The 19661-nt window shown below is 35.2% G+C and overlaps 6 protein-coding genes, 1 non-coding gene and 1 pseudogene across 11 annotated transcripts; 1 reads left to right on the top strand and 7 right to left on the bottom strand.

The window, feature by feature from the left end:
* Window positions 1–1661: 1661 nt before the first annotated feature.
* On the bottom strand, window positions 1662–2569 carry LOC108841448 (dof zinc finger protein DOF4.4-like). Its single transcript, XM_018614204.2, has one exon. It carries the CDS (start codon window positions 2539–2541, stop codon window positions 1786–1788), a length of 756 nt encoding a protein of 251 aa, XP_018469706.1. The 5' UTR covers window positions 2542–2569; the 3' UTR covers window positions 1662–1785.
* A 2276-nt stretch (window positions 2570–4845) lies between these two features.
* LOC108841459 (dof zinc finger protein DOF4.4-like) lies at window positions 4846–5797 on the bottom strand. Its single transcript, XM_018614215.2, has one exon. The coding sequence runs from the start codon at window positions 5780–5782 to the stop codon at window positions 5048–5050; it is 735 nt and encodes a 244-aa protein (XP_018469717.1). The 5' UTR covers window positions 5783–5797; the 3' UTR covers window positions 4846–5047.
* A 2808-nt stretch (window positions 5798–8605) lies between these two features.
* LOC108838069 (uncharacterized) lies at window positions 8606–9805 on the bottom strand. Its single transcript, XM_018611051.1, has 2 exons — window positions 9796–9805; window positions 8606–9018 (listed from the first exon to the last, which is right to left on the bottom strand). Exons 1-2 carry the CDS (start codon window positions 9803–9805, stop codon window positions 8606–8608), a joined length of 423 nt encoding a protein of 140 aa, XP_018466553.1.
* On the bottom strand, window positions 9450–9520 carry TRNAG-GCC (transfer RNA glycine (anticodon GCC)). The gene has a single exon. It is a non-coding gene; the product is annotated as a tRNA-Gly (tRNA).
* A 905-nt stretch (window positions 9806–10710) lies between the features above and the next one.
* LOC108824767 (uncharacterized) lies at window positions 10711–12794 on the top strand. 5 transcript variants are annotated; one of them, XM_018598160.2, is made up of 6 exons: window positions 10711–10883; window positions 11042–11120; window positions 11233–11599; window positions 11745–11886; window positions 12114–12223; window positions 12314–12794. In XM_018598160.2, exons 1-4 carry the CDS (start codon window positions 10812–10814, stop codon window positions 11749–11751), a joined length of 525 nt encoding a protein of 174 aa, XP_018453662.1. In that variant the 5' UTR covers window positions 10711–10811; the 3' UTR covers window positions 11752–11886; window positions 12114–12223; window positions 12314–12794. The 5 variants fall into 5 exon arrangements, 3 of the variants coding, with proteins under 3 accessions (XP_018453662.1, XP_056859086.1, XP_056859085.1); XM_057003106.1 differs by having other exon boundaries at window positions 11745–11959; XM_057003105.1 differs by having other exon boundaries at window positions 11745–12034.
* Window positions 12795–13468: 674 nt separating this feature from the next.
* LOC108841461 (dof zinc finger protein DOF4.4-like) lies at window positions 13469–14094 on the bottom strand. Its single transcript, XM_018614217.2, is given in 2 exon segments — window positions 13469–13516; window positions 13519–14094. Coding segments are annotated over 2 exon segments (624 nt in total).
* A 1898-nt stretch (window positions 14095–15992) lies between these two features.
* On the bottom strand, window positions 15993–17208 carry LOC108841509 (late embryogenesis abundant protein 1-like). Its single transcript, XM_018614268.2, has 2 exons — window positions 16957–17208; window positions 15993–16812 (listed from the first exon to the last, which is right to left on the bottom strand). The coding sequence occupies exons 1-2, from the start codon at window positions 17101–17103 to the stop codon at window positions 16165–16167; spliced, it is 795 nt and encodes a 264-aa protein (XP_018469770.1). The 5' UTR covers window positions 17104–17208; the 3' UTR covers window positions 15993–16164.
* Window positions 17209–18018: 810 nt separating this feature from the next.
* Window positions 18019–19527, bottom strand: LOC108839441 (F-box protein At3g26010-like; annotated as a pseudogene).
* Window positions 19528–19661: the final 134 nt, after the last annotated feature.

The raw sequence follows: 19661 nt of genomic DNA, 5'->3' as shown, positions 1-19661 counted from the left end.
ATTTTCCAAAATACTCGGAAAATATATGCAAATAGTCAAAAGTAAATGTTTAAAATAGCTAAAATATACTGAAAACACCAAAATAGTTAAATATCTATTGATTCTTTATCCAAATATTCAAAGAAAACTAATTTATGTGTTAAATGAAGGTATTTTGGCATATATGTTATGAAAATTTATATGTAATATATTATCTTTCTTATAGATTTTGAAAATTTAAAGTATATAATAAATTTTGAAAATTTAAAAACATTTTAAATGGGTTATCCGAACCCGAACCGAACCCGTAAAAATCCGAACCGAACCCGAACCGAAATTTAAAAATATCCGAATGGGACTGAAATCTTTGACCCCGAAAACCCGAAACCCGAATAGACTGAACCGAAACCCGAATGGGTACCCGAACGCCCAGTCCTAGATCTAGTTATATTAAGAGATTAACCAAAAATATTATAAAAGTGTTACTGGTTAGGTTTAACTAATCTATGTTGGTTAAGATTTGGTTTAATTTAAGTTGGTAGGTTGCATTGTATAGGAGACATCATATATTCTAGCAACAATTATGAAAGAGTCCAAAATTTAAATGAGAACTTCAAATAGTAGATAATCCCTAAATTAATAGATTAGATGATTTTTCTATAACTTTCAAAGTAAGAAGAGATTTTTTTTTTGTAACAAAGTAAGAAGAGTTGATTTTTTAAAAAAATATGTATATGCATTGCTTTATGGAACATAAATCAATTATTATAAATCTTATAATATAATATCTTTAAAATAATTTAAATTTTGAAATTTGAAAAAGCTAATTAAACAAAAAATAATGAATACAAAGTAGACAGAAGAGAACGAAAAACATTTATACGTACTAGATATTGAATTAAATATTGATAATGGAAAAGTTCGTACAGATTGCGAAAATAAGTTTTCTTAAAGAGCGAGAGATATGTTACAAGATTCCCGTATTTAATATAGATACAAAAAGTGGTATGGTAAAGACATTTTAGCTGACAATATTATACTTATCAAAGCATCGGCATGCCGAGAAGACATGAAACTCGACCATAAGAGTAAAGTTTGTATGGTTTACCACACAAAAGAAAAAACGTTTATATATCTAGTAACCTATTTTAAAACATCTCCACAAATCACTTTATAACTAAAAAACTGAAAAGTAAAAGGGAAGAACTGAAACTCAAAACTCTATATCTATAAAAAAAAAAAAAGACAGAGTTCCACAGTACCCATACGCATTTGAAAGGGTTGGCGCCACAACATAGCTGTTATCATAATAAATACAAATGATTTACAAATAAGGAGCTCAATAGTGAAACTCTTAACGGTCAAAAAACATTTCTCCCCGAAACACACACTGCTTAATTGAATTAAGACCATCGAGCAACAAATCTTCAACAGACTTCTCTAGAAATTAAGACTGATAGAAGAAATACAAGCTTAATATTTCAGACATAACCATAGATTTACCTTATATGTATATACTAATGCTTCTCGCATTCTGTGATTAGGCGTCATTTAAAAACATAGAATATACTAAACCAGAGCAATACATAAAACACTCGAAAACACATAGATGATTAACTATTTATATTATTAAAAAGACCAGACATATAACTTATCTCTGCTCTTGAAACAAAGAGGCAAACTTTTGGAACTAAGATTAAAATGAAAGACCCAATCAAACAAGAAGACCCAACAGAAAACATAAACGAAAAACTGAACCATTATTAGCTTAATAAAAAGAGAAAACGGGTAAAAAACGGTTATGATTCAGGGACCATACTTCTCCAGATGATAGGAGGATCTAAACACACACTTGTTTCTGTCTTTGTTGTTGATGATCATGTGATCAGTGCCTGGATATCCTCTGTTTGCACTACTGCTGGCATTATGATTTATGTTCATGCTGTCGTTGAAGCTCTGGTTTTGATTGTTAGGATCCTCCTGATTCACGCGGTAATTGTTATAGTTATCAACATGTCCACCAATTGAGTGCTTCATCAAAGGATTGCCAACCAAATCATTGGATCCAACACCGTAATAACCTTGGTTAAACGGTCCATCAAAGAGATCAAAGCGATCCGTTGGTGGAATACTTCGAATCGGAAGCACCATATCACCATTAGTTTCAGGCAAAGAACTGAAATCGTTCCCAACAACTGCAGAAGAAGAAGAAGAAGAACCACCAAAAGTTCCAAGAAACTCGTTGGTTTCTTGAGCATGTGAGAAAGGTTGATGATTATTAACCTGTTGGATAACAGAAACCACCTGAGAAACAGAAGGCTGATCTATCCTTGTACGCTTGATTTTACGGGCCCTTCCACCAATTGGTACGTCCCTTAAAGCTCCACCATGGGTCCAGAATCGGCGACAGTTCCTGCAGTTGTAGCGTGGTTGAGACACGCTATAGTTGTTGTAGTAGCAGAACTTGGTGTTGTCTGAGCTACACCTTGGACACACTCGTGGTGGAGGCTTCTCTTCATTCACTTGATGGTTTTCTATAACGGTAACATTCAACTTATCCATTTCCCTCAAGAGCTCTACTAGGTTTTGTTGTTGTTGTTGTGTTCTTTGGTGTTGTGGAGGGTGTATCTTATATAGATACGTGGGTGCGTGGAGACTGATGAAGAGATACATTTTGTTTTTAAAAGACTGAGATTTTGAGCAAAACGTGTCAGAGGTTGTGTATTAACAAAATCTGAAGATCTCCTCACACTATAAACCTTAAGCTAAGATTAGTTAAAAGCCAAGGCTCTCTTACTCTTACATCTTGGATGTACATGAAAATAAAGAATCATATATAATGTTATCAAATGAGTTAAGTCATATAAACAGAAAAAGATCTAGGCATTGAGAGTATAATGCCAGTTAAAGGCAAATCAATCGTAATTTGTAGGTGTTTATTACGAAAGAGAATATGTGCGAGTGTGTAAGCTCACGCGCAGTCTCATTGGCGAGGAAGATAATTTTTTTAATAGGAAATCTTCGCCAGATTTGTCATCTTTAAATAGATAAAAAGTTGAAATGTTTTGTCCGAAAATCATACCCAGTATGAAGAAAAAAGTAGTTAAACATTAATATGAAATCCTTATTTTCGAAATCGACAAAACACTTAGATAATTTACTTACTAGGAATTTATTAGTGATTTATTAAGAGAGTAGACTTAATTAACAATTTAGTTGTAAGTTAGTAAGAGAGCAAATACTATGTGTGTGAGTATGTGGGTTTTCATAAGTGTTTTTACTGGCTCATCATAAGACTTTGTTGATGTAAATATGTTTAGGAGTTTCATATATAATATGGATACATCTTGTGAGAATAGACTGCAAAGCCAAATACCACGAGGCAAGAAGGTGTGTCTGTGAGAAACTAATTTGTAGCATAAAGTATATGTATAGAATTGACCAAATGCGAAATGGATACAATGGTGAGAACTGAAAGCCCTAGGTAGGGAGCATGAGTATCAAGTATCAAGAAAGCAAGAGCACCTCCATGTAAACTATTTTTCAAGACAGGCTTGTAAACACGTTATCAAATAATTTCTCTCCAAAATCACAAAGCACCTCCATATATCACTCTTTTAGGGGTGTAACCAATGTTCCTCTAATCTCAAAAAATGTTCATCCGCAGTCATGATAAATCTCAAAGAGTGTTGTGGGTGGGGGGGGTGGGGGGGGGGGGGGGGGGGGGAACAGATACTCAAAAAGTTTGCTATATTATGTTTAAAAAATGTCTGTTATTATTTCAAATAGTTCGCGCCACATTATAATGGTTAATATGTTATTCAAAATAAATTTAAAGGATGGTTAATTAAGCATCTTCAATGTATATTTTTCTCTAAAATAGAGATTTCTATTATGAATTGATTTTGCTTTGATGTATAATTTTTATAACAGATTTTTTTAGAGAAAATATGTGGAAAATTTACTTTTTGTCTTTATATTTAAGGATAAAAATAACATTTTCTATATTTTCCCTAAATATAGAGAAACTCTATTATAGAGACATTTATTAAATCAAAACAACTTCTGTAAAAGAGTTTTTTTTATTTACTTTTGTTTTTTTATCAAAACATATACAAATAAGCTAAATAACTATACCAAGAAGTGAAGTATTTTAAACAATTTAATTTATTTTCATAATTTTAGTAATTATTAAATCATGTATAAAATATTTGATCAATATAATTTGTATTTGTCATTCTGCATAGTTTATCATTTCTTACAAGAAAATTATTATGCAGTTTTCATTATGCAAAAGTTTAAAATTTCCAGCAACTTAATTATTATTTTTCGTGATTAAGTCATGTTTACCAATTACATCTTCTAATTGCTGTAAGTGCATATCAGTTCGGTTCAGATATGATTTTATCTGAACCGAACCTGATATTTGATGTAACATGGAATTGTATTATAAAGGAACCGAAACTAATCCGAACTCACCCATTTCGGGTATTATGCGCATCCCTAGTTTCCTTCTTCATTTCCAGAGTATAAGTAGCTAAACCAGAAACATCAACGATAACTACACTAAAGAAAATGAAAATATTCTGCTTTCGTTAAAAGAGGAGAAACAGAGAAGAAGAGCAAGCAAGGGTTTAATGTTTGTTTTTGGAGTCAAAGAAGGAAGACAAATAGCTTTTTGGACTGTACCTTTTTTGATACATCTTTTATTGAGTGGTTGTAACATAAATTGTATGTGAGGAGTTTAATAAAAAAACAGAGTATGTACTAAAACAGAGCAATACAATAAAAAAATAATTGAAAACACATAGATATTTCTTCTAAACACAAAACGAACTGGTGATGATTAATTATATATATTATAAAAAGACCAGACAAGTAACTTATGTCTGAATCTTTAAGGAAACAAAGATGCAAAACTTTTAGAACTCAAATAAAAAAAAAGACCCCAACAGAGCTGAAAAACAAGAAGACCCAACAGAAACTATAAACAAAAAACTGAAACATTATTAGCATAATAAAAAGAGAAAATCGGTAAAACGGTTATGATTCAAGGACCATGCTTCTCCTAACGATAGGAGGATCTAAACACACACTTGTTGCTGTTGTTGTTGATGATGTTGATGGGATCAGTGTGTGGATATCCTTTTATTTCACTAGTGCTGGCATTATGGTTCATGTTCATGGTGTTGGTGAAGCTCTGGGTTCGCATGTATGGATTCTCTTGATTCACGCGGTAACTGTTATAGTTATCAACATGTCCACCAAATGATTGGTTCATCAAATGATTACCAACCAAATCATTGAATCTAGCACCGTAATAACCTTGGTGAAACGATCCATCAAAGAGATCAAAGCGATTCGTTGGTGGAATACTTCGACTTGGAAGCACCATACCACGATGAGTTTCAGGCAAAGGACTGAAATGGTTCCCAAAATAAGCAGAGGAAGAAGAACCACCGAATGGTTCAAGAAACTGGGTTGTTTCTTGAACATGTGAGAAAGGTTCGTGATGATTAACCTGCTGGATCTCATTAGAAACCCCCTGAGGAACAGATGGCTGATCTATCTCTGTAGGCTTGATCTTGCGGGCTCTTCCACCAATGGGTATGTCCCTTAAAGCTCCACCATGAGTCCAGAATCGGCGACAGTTCCTGCAGTGGTAGCGAGGTTGAGACACTCTATAGTTGTTGTAGAAACAGAACTTGGTGTTGTCTGAGCTACACCTTGGACACACTCGTGGTGGAGGCTTCTCTTCATTCACTTGATGGTTTCCCTTAACGTTAACATTCAACTTACCCATTTCCCTCAAGAGCTCTACTAGGTTTTGTTGTTGTGATCTTTTGTGTTGTGGAGGGGGTTCTTATATAGATTCTTGGGGGGAGTGGAAACTGCAGAAGAGATAAAATTTTGTCTTTAAAAGAATGAGATTTTGAGCAAAACGTGTCAGAGGTTGTGTATTAACAAAATCTGAAGATCTCCTCACACTATACACCTTAAGCTAAGATTAGTCAAAAACCAAGGCTCTCTTACTCTTAAATCTTGGATGTATATGAAAATTAGAGAGTTAAGATATGATTAAATGAGTTGTCATATAAACATAATAAGATATAGGGGCATTGAGTGTATAATGCCAGTTAAAGGAAATCAATGTAATTTATAAGTGTTTATTGTGAAACAGAGCATCTGCGAGCTTGTAAACTCACGCGCTGTTTTATTGGTGAAATATAATTTTTTTCTATATGAATATCTTCACAAGATTTTCCATCTTTAAATAGATTAAAACGATCAAATGTTTAATTGAAAATAATATCTAATATGAAGAAAAACTTAGTCAAATATTAATATGAAGTCCTTGTTTTTTCTTAATCGACAAAACACTTAGATAATTTACTTTAGTAGGGATTATTAGTGAATTATTAAGAGATCAGACTAAATTAATAATTTAGCTGTCATTTATTAAGAGAAAAAAATAGGGAAAATTCCTTAAAAATACACAGACTGAATTTCTTTTGCTGAAAAAATACACGAACTTTTTTGGCTTCCCAAAAAATACACAAACTAATTTTGATTGTCCATAAATACACGAACTTTTGAATTTTGAAGGTTTCACACCTCGATTTTAACGGTGTAAACAGTGACTAACAGAATAGTAAGACGCCGTTAGACGCCGTTAATTCTGATTAAAAAGTTTATGTATTTTATGGACAACCAAAATTAGTTCGTGTATTTTTCGGGAAGCCTAAAAAGTTCATGTATTTTTTCAGCAAAGGAAATTTAGTATGTGTATTTTTAAGGAATTTTCAAATGGAGTTTGGATATTTCATATACTATTCAGAGGCTACATATCTGGACCCAATACATATCCAAAATTTTATATTTGTAAACTTTCGGTTTGGTTTTGGACCAGATATTTCGATCTGAAAAATCCAGATCCGAAAAAAAACGGCCCAAACCCGACCCAAAGACCTGAAAAAACACATTCTCTATCACATGATGCAGGTCCGAAATTTTATATTTGTAAACTTTCGGTTTGATTTTGGACCGAATTAATGTCTAGCCGGATTCAAAAACTTGAATCGGAACTGACCCAAAAATATTCTATCCAAAACCAAACCAAAAGTTCACAAATATTTGTTGAGTCCAATTTAGTCGAAATCTATCATATATATCTAAAAATTCACAAACAACTCTAAATTTTACATTGAAAGTTTCATATTAATTAAAAATGTTTCTGTTACAAAAACAAAACTAAAAAATATTGCAAAAATAATAACAAAATTGTTAGCAGAAAGATCTTGTCGGATTGAATATATTTGTGTCGATTTTATTAGGCCCGGGTCTATTCAGATCAGTTCTTTTTGGTTTCAATTCTTTCAAGTAGAAGAGTTTTGGATCCAACAAATATTTGTAAACTTTAGGTTTGGTTTTGGACCGAATATTTTCGGGTCAGTTCCAATCCAAGTTTTTGAATCCGGCTAAAATGTCAAGATTAGGTCTAGATATTTTAGCCGGATTCAAAAACTTGGATCGGAACTGATCCGAAAATATTCGGTCCAAAACCAAACCGAAAGTTTACAAATATAAAATTTTGGATCTGTATTGGATCCAGATATTTAGCATCTGAATAGGATATAAAATATCCAAACTCCATTTGAAAATTCCTTAAAAATACACATACTAAATTTCCTTTGCTGAAAAAATACACGAACTTTTTAGGCTTCTCAAAAAATACACGAACTAATTTTGGTTGTCCATAAAATACATGAACTTTTTATTCAGAGTTAACGGCGTCTAACGGCGTCTTACTATTCTGTTAGTCACTGTTTACACCGTTAAAATCGAGGTGTGAAACCTTCAAAATTCAAAAGTTCGTGTATTTTATGGACAATCAAAATTAGTTTGTGTATTTTTTGGGAAGCCAAAAAAGTTCGTGTATTTTTTCAGCAAAAAAAAATTCAGTTTGTGTATTTTTAAGGAATTTTCCCAAAAAAATACAATGTGTGTGAGTATCTGGGTTCATACATGTTTATACTGGCATATCATAAGAATTTTGTTGTGAGAATAGATATGATTAAAGGAGTTTTTCATATATAGAATGGATAACATCTTGTGAGAATAGATGGCAATACCAAATACCAACAAATCAAAAGAAATGTCTGTGAGAAACTAAATTATAGCAGGAAGTCTGTGAATAGTGTTGACCATATTAGAAAGGGATACAAATGGTGAGAACTGAAAGGTCTAAGTAGCAAACAAATGAGTATCAAGAGAGCAAGAGACTCATAACAAAAGGTTTATATGTCAGAGTCATCTACTTTTCAAGACCGGCTAACAAAACACAATATCAAGTAACCTATCTGCAAAACCACAAAGCACCTCTATCACTCTTTGAGTTATGTATCTCTATAGTCATGATTAATTTCATAGAGATGAAATAAGCGGGAAAAACAGATACTCTTTTTTTTAAGACAAAAACAGATACTTTTTTTTTGTCACGAAAGTACTTCATTTAATCAAACTAGTTTGGTGGGGGAATTAACTCCAATCCAACCACCTGGTGTTCATACAAACTCAGGGCGTTCTTTGCTAAACCATCTGCTGCAACATTGTGCAGACGAGAATTCTAAACAAAAACAACAACATCAAATTCTATAGACAAAGCTAGGATATCCGACACAATACCATAAATCTCCAAAGGGGGTTCCTTCCTGTTGATGGCTTTAATCAATTGTGCTGAATCAGATTCAAATCTCACTTCCTTAACTCCTAGGGAACGGCAAGCTTCAACTCCTTCTCTAAGCGCCAGTCCTTCTGCAATCAACACTGATGGGATGAAGCTAGCGCTTCTGCTTCCTTCTGTGTGATTCTCGGGTGTCGAAACGACCCACCCTAGTCCTGCATTGAGTGATGATTTGGACCAAGCCGCATCAGATTGAGCGACTACCTTCATCTGGGGCAAAGCCACCGAGACCTTGACTTGGGCTTTCTTCTCTACTAATTGCTGTGCAATCTCCCATTCCCTAGCTGCACCTATCTCTACAAAAACAGATACTCAAAAGTCTATTTTATTATGTTAAAGAAAAGTCTATTATTATTCCAAATGGTTCGCGCCACAATATAATGGGTATGATTTTTATTCAAATCAAACTGAGATGGTTTGCAGACTCTAAAATGAGGCTGAGAATTCATATGTTACCTTTCGATTATTTATCAATACTAAGAATTTGTGTTGGTTTGATGTTGTTAAATTCGTTGTTGTGAGTTTGATTGCTTTGTTCTTCAAGGAACATGGAGATTGGATTTGTGTTGGTTTGATGTTGTTAAATTCGTTGTTGTGAGTTTGATTGCTTTGTTCTTCAAGGAACATGGAGATTTTAATTAATTCATTTTCTTGTTGGATACAATGTTGTTTGCTACGTAACTACGTTGCCTTCGCTAAACCATTTATCTTCATAGCTCAGAGGAAATGCACCAGCCGGGAATCGAACCCGGGTCTGTACCGTGGCAGGGTACTATTCTACCACTAGACCACTGGTGCTTTGTTGCTTAACAACCTCTGTAGTTCATCAAATTACTCAAACTTGTTTCACTCGTCGTCCTTGGCCAAATCGGAATGTGAAGCTGAAAGCAAGAGCCAAGAGGTGGCAAGGAGAATTGAGTAGCGTATATATACATGGAGTCTGAAAATCAAATGCATGTGTCCAGTGTATATAGCCACAAGGCCCACAATTTTGGAATACAGTTGTAACACTCAATCAAAAACTGAAATAAACTGCTCAGGATCATTAAAGCTGTGTTCCCCTCGCTCTCTACCTTCTTCCATTTTCTATATGGTGTGTAAAGCTGTTGATATTTAAGTACATTAGTTAAAAGTAGTCTCAAGGTATCAATTCCAAAGGAGACATGAAACTCCACCATAAGAGTAAAGTTTATATAGTTGACCACCAAAAAATGTTGATATATCGAGTAACCTATTTTAATACATCTCCATAAATCACTCAATAAGGAGTTTATCAAGTTTTCCTCCACGGTAATGAAAAAAAATTCGAAAAGTAAAATGAAAGAACTTTTTTTTTAACAGCAACTCAGAACTGTATAGTTGCAAATTGTAGATGAACAGGAGAAAACAGAGTAATACAATAGCCACATGCATTTGAAAGGGTTGGCGCCACAATCATATCAAATAAAGGTGGTTTACAAATTAAGAGCTCAAACAATCTTTAAACGGTCTTCTTTAAAAAACAAAAAAAAAACTTTAAACGGCCAAGCAATTTCTCGCCGAACCACAGGCTGCTTAGTTTAAGTTTATGACCTTCGAACAACAATGTTTTAACAGTCTTGTAAAATTTGATTGACTGAAAAAATACTACTAGGGACAATCTCATGTCGGAAATTAAAAAGATCTAAAATAATATATAAAAGAATATATCAATTTATTTATCACCAATTAGTTTTTAGGTTGGAAGTCACTTTATATGTACACTAATACTTCTCACATTATGTGATTAGGCCCTATTTAAAACAGAGAAGTACATAAACACTTCAATATCTCTCTGACTCATCAGTTATGAAACACACAACAAACGAATCATATATATAATGAGGCACTTTAGTCTCTCCTTAGGCTATCCACGTAAGCATTTCATTAAGATTGTGGGACCCATTAAATGTCCGGTTTATTTTGTCTAAATGGCCTATGGGTTTGGTCTGATTTATGTTTCTAGCGTTTGGTCTGCAAAATTAGTTTTAGGTCTAACCATAGTCTCATCTCTTCGCTTCTCCTTTTGTTATCTCTTCATCTTCTTTGTGGTTCATTGTATTTGTTTTAAATGCAGCGATCACGAAATTGTGTGGTAACGAAGCCATACACTCTTACCGTCTTTCGATCTCTAATCTCAAAGGTCTATTCGTTTTTGAATCAATGTGTTCAATAATTCGATCTCGCGTTTATACGATGATTTGATCTGATAAGCTTCGCTACGATCACTGCATATTTTCAATTTCCTCTTTTATCAGATAGTTTAGTTGATTTTCTCACGAATTTTGGAAATCTCTTTAGTTTCTTCAATGGATAAGAAGATTTCGTTTACCGATTATCTTCCTGATGGTGATTGCGATTATGCATTGCTATACAACCGGTGTGTATATTTTTTTTGATTTTGTCATTGTCATTGTTGCCTGATACAATAATTTTTTTCCTTTAATTTGGCAAGAGATCTGATGAATGATTCATTGTAACATGTCTTGCAGGCAAGATCTTAGCGCTTTTCCAGAAGCAGAACAATGTGGTGCAGCCTTCCGGGATCGTGATTGGGAGTGATATATCAGGTCTCACTGCTGCTAGGAACCTCTCTGAAGCTTTTTTTAGCTCGACTGTTCTCGAATCACGCGATAGGATTGGTGGTTGCATCCACACTGATTACTCCTTTGGTTGTCCTGTTGATATGGGAGCCACTTATGATTATGTGGTGGTGGCTCTGGTTCGCCGTAATCGACTCTTTGGTCATCATTCACCTCCGGTGACAGCCCTCCTGTCGGCCCTTCCCGAGAACCATCATCGCCGCGGTGGAGACAAAACCTGTTATGATTCTTTTCCAATTAAAACAAGCTTTTATCGGTGAGCAGATCCTATATGTTCAAACTAACGTGAGCTCATGTTTATCAGTTGATAGTTACACATAATCTTTTCTTTATTTATCGGTTATAATACGACGGTTTATAAAATAAAGAGCTCGATGTTCATTTTGTGTATATTGTTTCAGAAGATAGAAAAGGAGAAAGACAAGCACCGAAATGATGATGCATTAAGATGCAAAGGAAGGAGCTAATTAACTATAAGATTGATGTGGGGTCGTTGGAACTATATGCGTTTGAGGACAATGCCAACGTCTACATCATTATGGAGTAAGAATCTACTAGGAGAGCATATCAGATTCTTATTTTGTTGACTTGCCTTCCTTCAAAGTTGTGTTGAACTGTGAGTAAACAGTTACTTTATTCGAACTTTCTGGTTATGTGGAGGTGGTGAAATCCTTGACAGGCTACTAGCAAGGTCTACTACTTAAAGAAAGAGAATCATTTGCCATGAAATTTATTAACTTTTGGTCTGACTGTGTCACAATTTCTTTTAGGGGAGGGAAATACTCTGAAGATGATGCAAAAGCAGAGCTTTCACGAATCCTTAACGTTATAGCTTTCTGTCATCTCCAAGGAGTTGTTCATCGATATTCTAAAACCAGAGGTGAACCTCATTCCTCGTCCTTTTTAAACACTCAAAGAAAGATTTTGCTTTGAGATTTCCCTTAATCTTTAAATGCTTTTCATGTACCAGAATTTCTTGAATAAATGCAAAAAAAAAGAGTCTAAGAACCGTGGTTATCCCCGCAACGTAAATAAGCAAAATGCAAAAAATGAGAAAATATTAAGGATTGAAGAACAAGAGTTTGGTGCGGAATCCTTCTTCTGCCATCAGCAACAGACGTTACTATAATGTCAATCAATGAAGACCATATTGTCATTTTTGTGCGAGGAAATTCGTTTTTTTTAAATGGAAGATGATGACTTGCAAGCAGGGAGTTCATTGGATGATTTTGCTGCTAGACCCGATGTTGTCGCTACATCTCAAAGGAAAGTAACTGAGAAAAAAATAGCAGAGAAATAGAGAGTAGTGCTTTATTTGTGAGGGTAAAAGAAACATTCACTTTCTTTTTGTTATCTACAAGTTTAACAATTTACATGACAGAAACAGAGCATAAACGGGCTGTGAAATGGTGTCTTTTTCTATTTATTTTGGTTACTCAAACCATCTTTTCTTTTGAGAATCATAAATTGAAACCTAAGCACCAAGCCACACTCCAAACACAGTGTCAGATAATCCAAAGTCGCTACATCAAAGGAGCTGAAGATTTTGGACACCACCAGACACGGTGGCATGACCAATCACAACGGCAACATCTTCTGCTGAGAAGCTTTCCACGGTCTCCAACAAACTTCCCGTATGTTAACTGCCTTCATTATTAATATCTTTTGCATACACCATTTTACAACAATCTCTAAACCAAAGCTGATAATATCCCCTTTGCATATGTAACTTTGTGCAGCGAAACACACCAACAGACTTTAATAACATTACGAACATGGCTTATTCCTTAATAGACTGAACAATAACTTACATATACAACCCCGCGCTTGCGCGGGGCCTCGCCCCTAGTGATTATTAACTAGTTATATATATTATATAAAGACCGGAATAACTTATGCCTGATACAAAGATGCAAACTTTTAGAACTTAAATAAAAAGACCCAACAGAAGACATAAACGAAAAGCTGAAACATAGCTTAAGAGAAAGCGGGTAAAATGGTTATGATTCAAGGACCATGCTTCTCCAAATGATAGGAGGATTTAAACACACATGTGTTTCCGACTTTGTTGTTGTTGATCATGTGATCAGTGCCTGGGTATCCTCTGCTTCCACTAGTGCTGGCATTATGATTCATGTTCATGCTGTTGTTGAAGCTTTGGTTTCCCTTGTTTGGATCCTCTTGATTCACGAAGTAACTGCTATAGTTACCAACATGTCCACCAAATGATTGGTTCATCAAAGGATTGCCAACCAAATCATTGAATCCAGCACCGTAATAACCTTGGTTGAACGATCCATCAAAGCCATCCATTGGTGGAATACTTCGAATTGGAGGCACCATAACACCATTAGATCCAGTCGAAGAACTGAAATGGTTCCCAACAACAGCAACAGAAGAAGAAGAGCCACCAAAAGTTCCAAGAAACTCGTTGGTTTCTTGAGCATGTGAGAAAGGTTGATGATTATTAACCTGTTGGACAACAGAAACCACCTGAGAAACAGATGGCTGATCTATCCCTTTACGCTTGATTTTGCGGGCCCTTCCACCAATTGGTATGTCCCTTAAAGCTCCACCATGAGTCCAGAATCGGCGACAGTTCCTGCAGTGGTAGCGAGGTTGAGACACTCTATAGTTGTTGTAGAAACAGAACTTGGTGTTGTCTGAGCTACACCTTGGACACACTCGTGGTGGAGGCTTCTCTTCATTCACTTGATGGTTTCCCTTAACGATAACATTCAAGTTTTTCATTTCTCTCAAGAGCTCTTCTTACTTTTGGTGTATTGTTGGCGTTATACTCTTTGGTGTTGTGGAGGGGCACTTATATAGATTCTTGGTGCGTGGAAACTGAAGAAGAGATACATTTTGTTTTTAAAAGACTCAGATTATGAGCAAAACGTGTCAGAGGTTGTGTACTAATAAAATCCGAAGATCTCTCCACACAATAAACCTTAGGCTAATATTAGTCAAAAACCAAGGCTCTCTTACTCTTAACTCTTGGATGTATATGAAAACTAAACACTAGTGAAGATATGATTAAATGAGTTGTCATATTAACATAAAAAAGGATCAAGGAGTCATTGAAATGCCAGTTAAAGGCAAAGCAATAGAATCTTATAGGTGTTTATTGTGAAAGAGAATATGTGCGCGTGAGGTTACACGCGCAGTCTTACTGGCAAGGAAAATAATTGTTTCCATAGAAAAATCTTCACAAGATTTATTATCTTTAAATAGATAAAAACATTGAAATGTTTTGGTTGAAAAAAGTTATATAATGTAAAGAAAAATGTAGTTAAGCATTAATATGAAATTCCTATTTTTCGAAATCGACAAAACACTTAGATAATTTACTTTACTAAGGATTTATTAAGTGATTCAGTCTTAATTAACAGTTGTTTGTGGTTTGCTAAAGAAGAAATACAATGTGTGTGAGTATGTGGGTTCATATGTGTGTTTTATGGCGCAGTGGCGCATCATAAGAATTTGTTAATATAAAGATATTTTAAGATTTTTTCATGCATATATAAAGATACATCTTGTGAGAATAGACTGCAATGCCAAGTACCAAGATGCGAGAAGGTGATGAGTCAGGAAAACAAGATATTTTTACATATCATATAAGTAATCTATACAAGAAACTTACACAAAAAAAGATCTTCAGTAGTAATTTGTTTAGAGAATGGATGAAATTGTGTATGCGTGTGAGAAACTAATTAATAGCAGAAAATCTATGTATACAACAATTGACCATTTTCGAGATGGATACTATTGGCGAGAGTTGAAAGGTCTGAGTAGCGAGCAATAATGAGTATCACGAAAGAAAGAGACTCATAACCAAAAGGTTTCCGTAGCACTCTCTGTGGCATGTTAACAAATGATTATTTATAGTCAAGATAAATCCCAAAGAGTGTTGAAGGAAGTTCAAAGAACATATACCCAAAGTCAAATGTCTATATATTATCTGAGAAGGTTCGCGCCACATTGTAATGTTTATTCTTTTATTTAAATTAAACTAAGATGGTTTGACAAATAAGAAACGCTCATTAAAAATGCTCCGGGAGGTCAAATGAGATATCACAGCTCTGAGAAATAATAAGGAAGAATAGAAACTCAAAATATATTTGCAAATTGCAGATGAACAAGAAAAAATAGAATACTATTGTACCCATATACACACACAATCAGCCTTTAGTCAAAAAAAAAAAATATACACACAATTAAAAGGGTTGGCGCCCCGATATAACGGTTATTCTGTTACCATATTAGATAAATGGCGCCACAACAAAACTCTAAACGGTCAAAAAACATTTATCACCGAACAACACACTGCGTAATCTAGTTTTATGATCCTCGCAAAACAACTCTTCAACAGTTTTCTGTAGTAACTTAAACTGATAGAAGAAATACAAGCTCAACATTTTAGAGACCATATATTTATCTTATTTGTTTAATGATGAAATACTACTGATGGGGATGAACTTGCTCTCATTTAGAGCTTAAATGAGAAGTCAAAAAGTAGAAACGGTTAGCAAGCTTGGCTAGAAAGCAAAAACATATTGTGGAAACAAATAGATTCATGGAAGTACCGAACTCCACAGAATAGTACGACATCCAAACAACAAATATGTTGTTGGAAATTGAGATTGATACAGGAACTGCCCTATGAAAAGATTCAAGGCAAAACCATAGGTTTATCTTATTTATATACTAATGCATCTTAACATCCATAAGATGAAGCGTAGATAAGCTAGCAACAAAGTAATATATAAAGAGATAAAACACTTTAGAACAGCCAAACACAACATATAGATCTCTCTCTTATTAGTTAAATGTTATGAACTCATCCTCCTTTCTCTCCTTCTCAGATTTTTTCTCGGCCTTTTTGGTTAGATCTTCCACGCCTTTATCGATATCAGCCCGTGACTTATCTGCATCCTCTTCAGGACCAACCACAGCTTCAGTGGCAGTCCTAGCAGCATTTTTTGTAGTCTCCCAAGCTCCTTTCACCGTCTCCTTCGTCTTCTCTCCAAGTTCCTCAGCCTTCCCTGTTACGGTCTCCTTAAAACCTTCTGCTTTCTCCTTGGCTCTCTCTTTTGTATCTTCTGCTTTATCAGCTGCCTTATAGGCCCCTTCGTTTACTTTGTCCTTAGTCCGTTCCGCGTATTCTTTAGCCTTTTCCTTTGCCTCGTAGGTTGTGTCTTTAGCCTTCTCCTTTGCCTCATAGGCTGTGTCTTTAGCCTTCTCCTTTGCCTCATAGGCTGTGTCTTTAGCCTTCTCCTTTGCCTCATAGGCTGTGTCTTTTGCCTGCTCTTTGGTCTCGTTAGCTTTATCAGCAGCTTTGCTCGCTCCTTCGTTAGCTTTTTCTTTGGCTGCTTGTGCATAGTTTTCTCCAGTATCCTCCCTCCACTTCTTAGAACCGTAAGCTAAATCTGCCCTAGAGTCTCTGGCATTCTCTACCGGATCTCTTCCCTGGCAAATAACAAACACGTAAACTTCAAATTTTACAAGGTATATATTCAAACTAGGGCTAATAACTTGTACAACACGTTAACCTCAGAACTACATACTAAAGTTCATAACGAGACTAAATTGAAGTAGAGTTGTGCAAGTAACCTCTGAATGGCTGACAGAGGAGGCGAAGCAAACGCGAGAGACTCTCCGGGCCGAAGCAGTCAGAGTTGCGGGAGATCGTACAACAGGTAAAGCCTTTGATAGTCCAAAGAGAGTGGCTCTGGTTAGTTGCATGGCCGCCATATTCATCAAATCAAGAAACAAAAGAGTTTTCTTCCAATTCGTATATTCGAGATTTGTTTGCTATGAAGATTTTCAATTCAATCGAGATGCCTTTTTCTTCTCTTTTTTGCAGCGGGTCTTTAAGAGGTCGGTTCTCTACTACGTTGCAGCTTATGGATCCAATATCAGAAGCTGGCAGCCTAAGTATGTGACACGTGCGGAAAATTGTGACACGTGTTTTGCAGTGACCAGTTTTGCTTCTTCAACGAATAGGTAATCGCGGCAACGAACGGTGCGTTTCGAGAAATGTTAAAATATTATCCACTTGGGAGAAAAAACATATTAACCGTATTAATTGGATGGTAAAGAAATGTCCACATGTACACGGTAATGAAAAAAAGATGTTTATGTGTTCCAACCGTTCAGACGTACGTATGACTGTATCAGTATTAAGTAACGTTGACGTAACACGGTGAGTTGTTGATCTATTTCTGTTAGTTGCACTTTATCATCGGTGCAAAGCAATACGATTTATATTTATGAGATGAAATGTTTAGGAGTTTATTAATCTTATCTACTACTTTGTAAATGCATGCTACTTATTGATCCATCTAATAATATGTAAACTTTACTATGACTTTGAGATATTAGAGACAAAGTACATGGAAGTAGTAAGAAATCTTTAATAATATATAAAAGATTTTTCAAATCACTTATCTTCAATTTGTTTAAATTATAAAATCATCTGATACAGTTATAAATTACTTTATATGGTATCAGAACCTGTTTCATGCAATTTAAATCGATCTATTATAGATCAAAAAGTGAACATATTAGAGACAAAAGGCATATTGAAAACTGAACATATATATATATGTCAATTTACTTATTATTAATTAATTTTATTTAAAAAACCTATCGACTTTAACAAAACACATTTCAACTTGTCTAATGAAAACTTTTGTCAGAAGCAAGAAAGTAGTCACAAAATAAAACCCTAAACATTTGTTTGGGGCTAACATGGCTATATAAACAATTCCACAGACAGAAGAAGAAAACCTCAAACGTACCCTACTGGAATCATTGAATTTAAATGACAATATCCCTACATCTTTTCATCTTTCTTCTCTTGTGGAGTGAAGCAGCACGCAATGCAACTTGAGAAAGTAGTGAAGTTGTATTTATCATCTCAACTTGGGGAGGACGAGGCACTGGTTCCATCCACCGTGGGACCACGGATTGAAATAACCCGGTAGAAACAATATCGTACAAATCTGATGCTCTTGTTCTCCAAATCCAATCCATATACTCCTCAAAACCAGACTGGTTCATGTAAAAATCTCCATGATATTCTCTAGCTGGATCGATGAGTGTTTCCGTCCGCAAGTTACACGATACCAGATGACGAGGACTCTGTTGGTGCCATAGATAGACAATATCACTATCAAATGGATGCATCGCTATGGGTACAAAACTACCACTAATCGAGATACCATTCTCACACAAGATTTGCCAAGATTTATCGTCGTTCAATCTCCAAACCTTTAAAACAGTTCCACTCTTTTGAACTAATGATTTCATATACATGAGGAACCCTCCGGATGTAGTCAAGGCTCCGTTGTTGCTGCTGCTGTGGTTGGAATGCTCCGGTAAATGTACAACCATGAATTGATCAGACTCAGAATAAAAATCGTGAGCTAACACTAGTCCAGGTACTTGGAGAATGGCACAGTAAATAGTACCGTTCAGATTCGTAGCATTAGCACCGAGTTTGGTGATTAGATAAGGGCATCGAAGAATCTTGTAAGTCCAAATCCCTGTCTCAGAGGAATACACAAACATCTCCAAGATATAGGAGTGAGGACCATTGTTCGATATACTAACCACTTTGAAACCCAAAACGACGCCGTCCTCGTCCACGCGAGTCACCAGACCAAACTCTTTAGTATCAAGTGGAGGCTTAGGGATCTTGACCCACTGTTGTAAAACTGGATTGCCCACATAGGAGCAATCATATCTTTGGATCAAAACCAATCCATTGGAAGAAGCCTTAGACTCAAAACCAAGAGGCACTGAGATGAACGAACCTAGAGACTTTGGAAGATCCCATGTCTTGCATCCATGGAACCCTATCAGTTCGTCTCCTTTGTGTGAACCTAACGACCAATAGGAAGAGGAGTTCTTGTGTAGAGACACAAAGAGACGTCTGAAATACACAGATTCGAGTGTTGCTTTCAGTGTTTTGCTAATGGATTTGAATCTGGAGATGCTTCTTAAGGGTAACCTCGCTAGAATCTCCGTCAGTATCGCCTCAGGGTGGTGATGTATGATGCTTGTTGCTGAATCCATTGGATGTTTGCGATTAGGGTTTTCCCGAGTTTTCTTATTTTGGTTAGTTAAATACTTTTTTTTATTAAAACTTATGAGCAATAAAAAGACTGACAAGGACCAATAAACACAATATAAACTGATATTTAATACATTAATAAATTAATTTATTTTTACATGTTATAAATTAGATCGGTTCAGAATATGTTATAATTCGATAAAATAATAATTTACAAAATTCTATGTATATATTTCCA

Source organism: Raphanus sativus, chromosome 2 (assembly GCF_000801105.2).
Source record: "Raphanus sativus cultivar WK10039 chromosome 2, ASM80110v3, whole genome shotgun sequence".
NCBI lineage: Eukaryota > Viridiplantae > Streptophyta > Magnoliopsida > Brassicales > Brassicaceae > Raphanus > Raphanus sativus.
Note: the sequence above shows the minus strand (reverse complement) of the source record. Positions and strands in the feature narration are given on the sequence as shown.

What these genes read in the sequence shown, in the direction of transcription:
- LOC108841448 (XM_018614204.2), bottom strand. Translation starts at nt 2,541, where the DNA reads ATGGATAAGTTGAATGTTACCGTTATAGAAAACCATCAAGTGAATGAA.
- LOC108824767 (XM_018598160.2), top strand. Translation starts at nt 10,812, where the DNA reads ATGCAGCGATCACGAAATTGTGTGGTAACGAAGCCATACACTCTTACC. An exon ending in TTCGATCTCTAATCTCAAAG is followed by an intron (nt 10,884 to 11,041) that starts GTCTATTCGTTT and finishes AAATCTCTTTAG; the next exon opens with TTTCTTCAATGGATAAGAAG. An exon ending in TATGCATTGCTATACAACCG is followed by an intron (nt 11,121 to 11,232) that starts GTGTGTATATTT and finishes CATGTCTTGCAG; the next exon opens with GCAAGATCTTAGCGCTTTTC.
- LOC108841509 (XM_018614268.2), bottom strand. Translation starts at nt 17,103, where the DNA reads ATGAATATGGCGGCCATGCAACTAACCAGAGCCACTCTCTTTGGACTA. An exon ending in CCTCTGTCAGCCATTCAGAG is followed by an intron (nt 16,813 to 16,956) that starts GTTACTTGCACA and finishes GTTATTTGCCAG; the next exon opens with GGAAGAGATCCGGTAGAGAA.
- LOC108841459 (XM_018614215.2), bottom strand. Translation starts at nt 5,782, where the DNA reads ATGGGTAAGTTGAATGTTAACGTTAAGGGAAACCATCAAGTGAATGAA.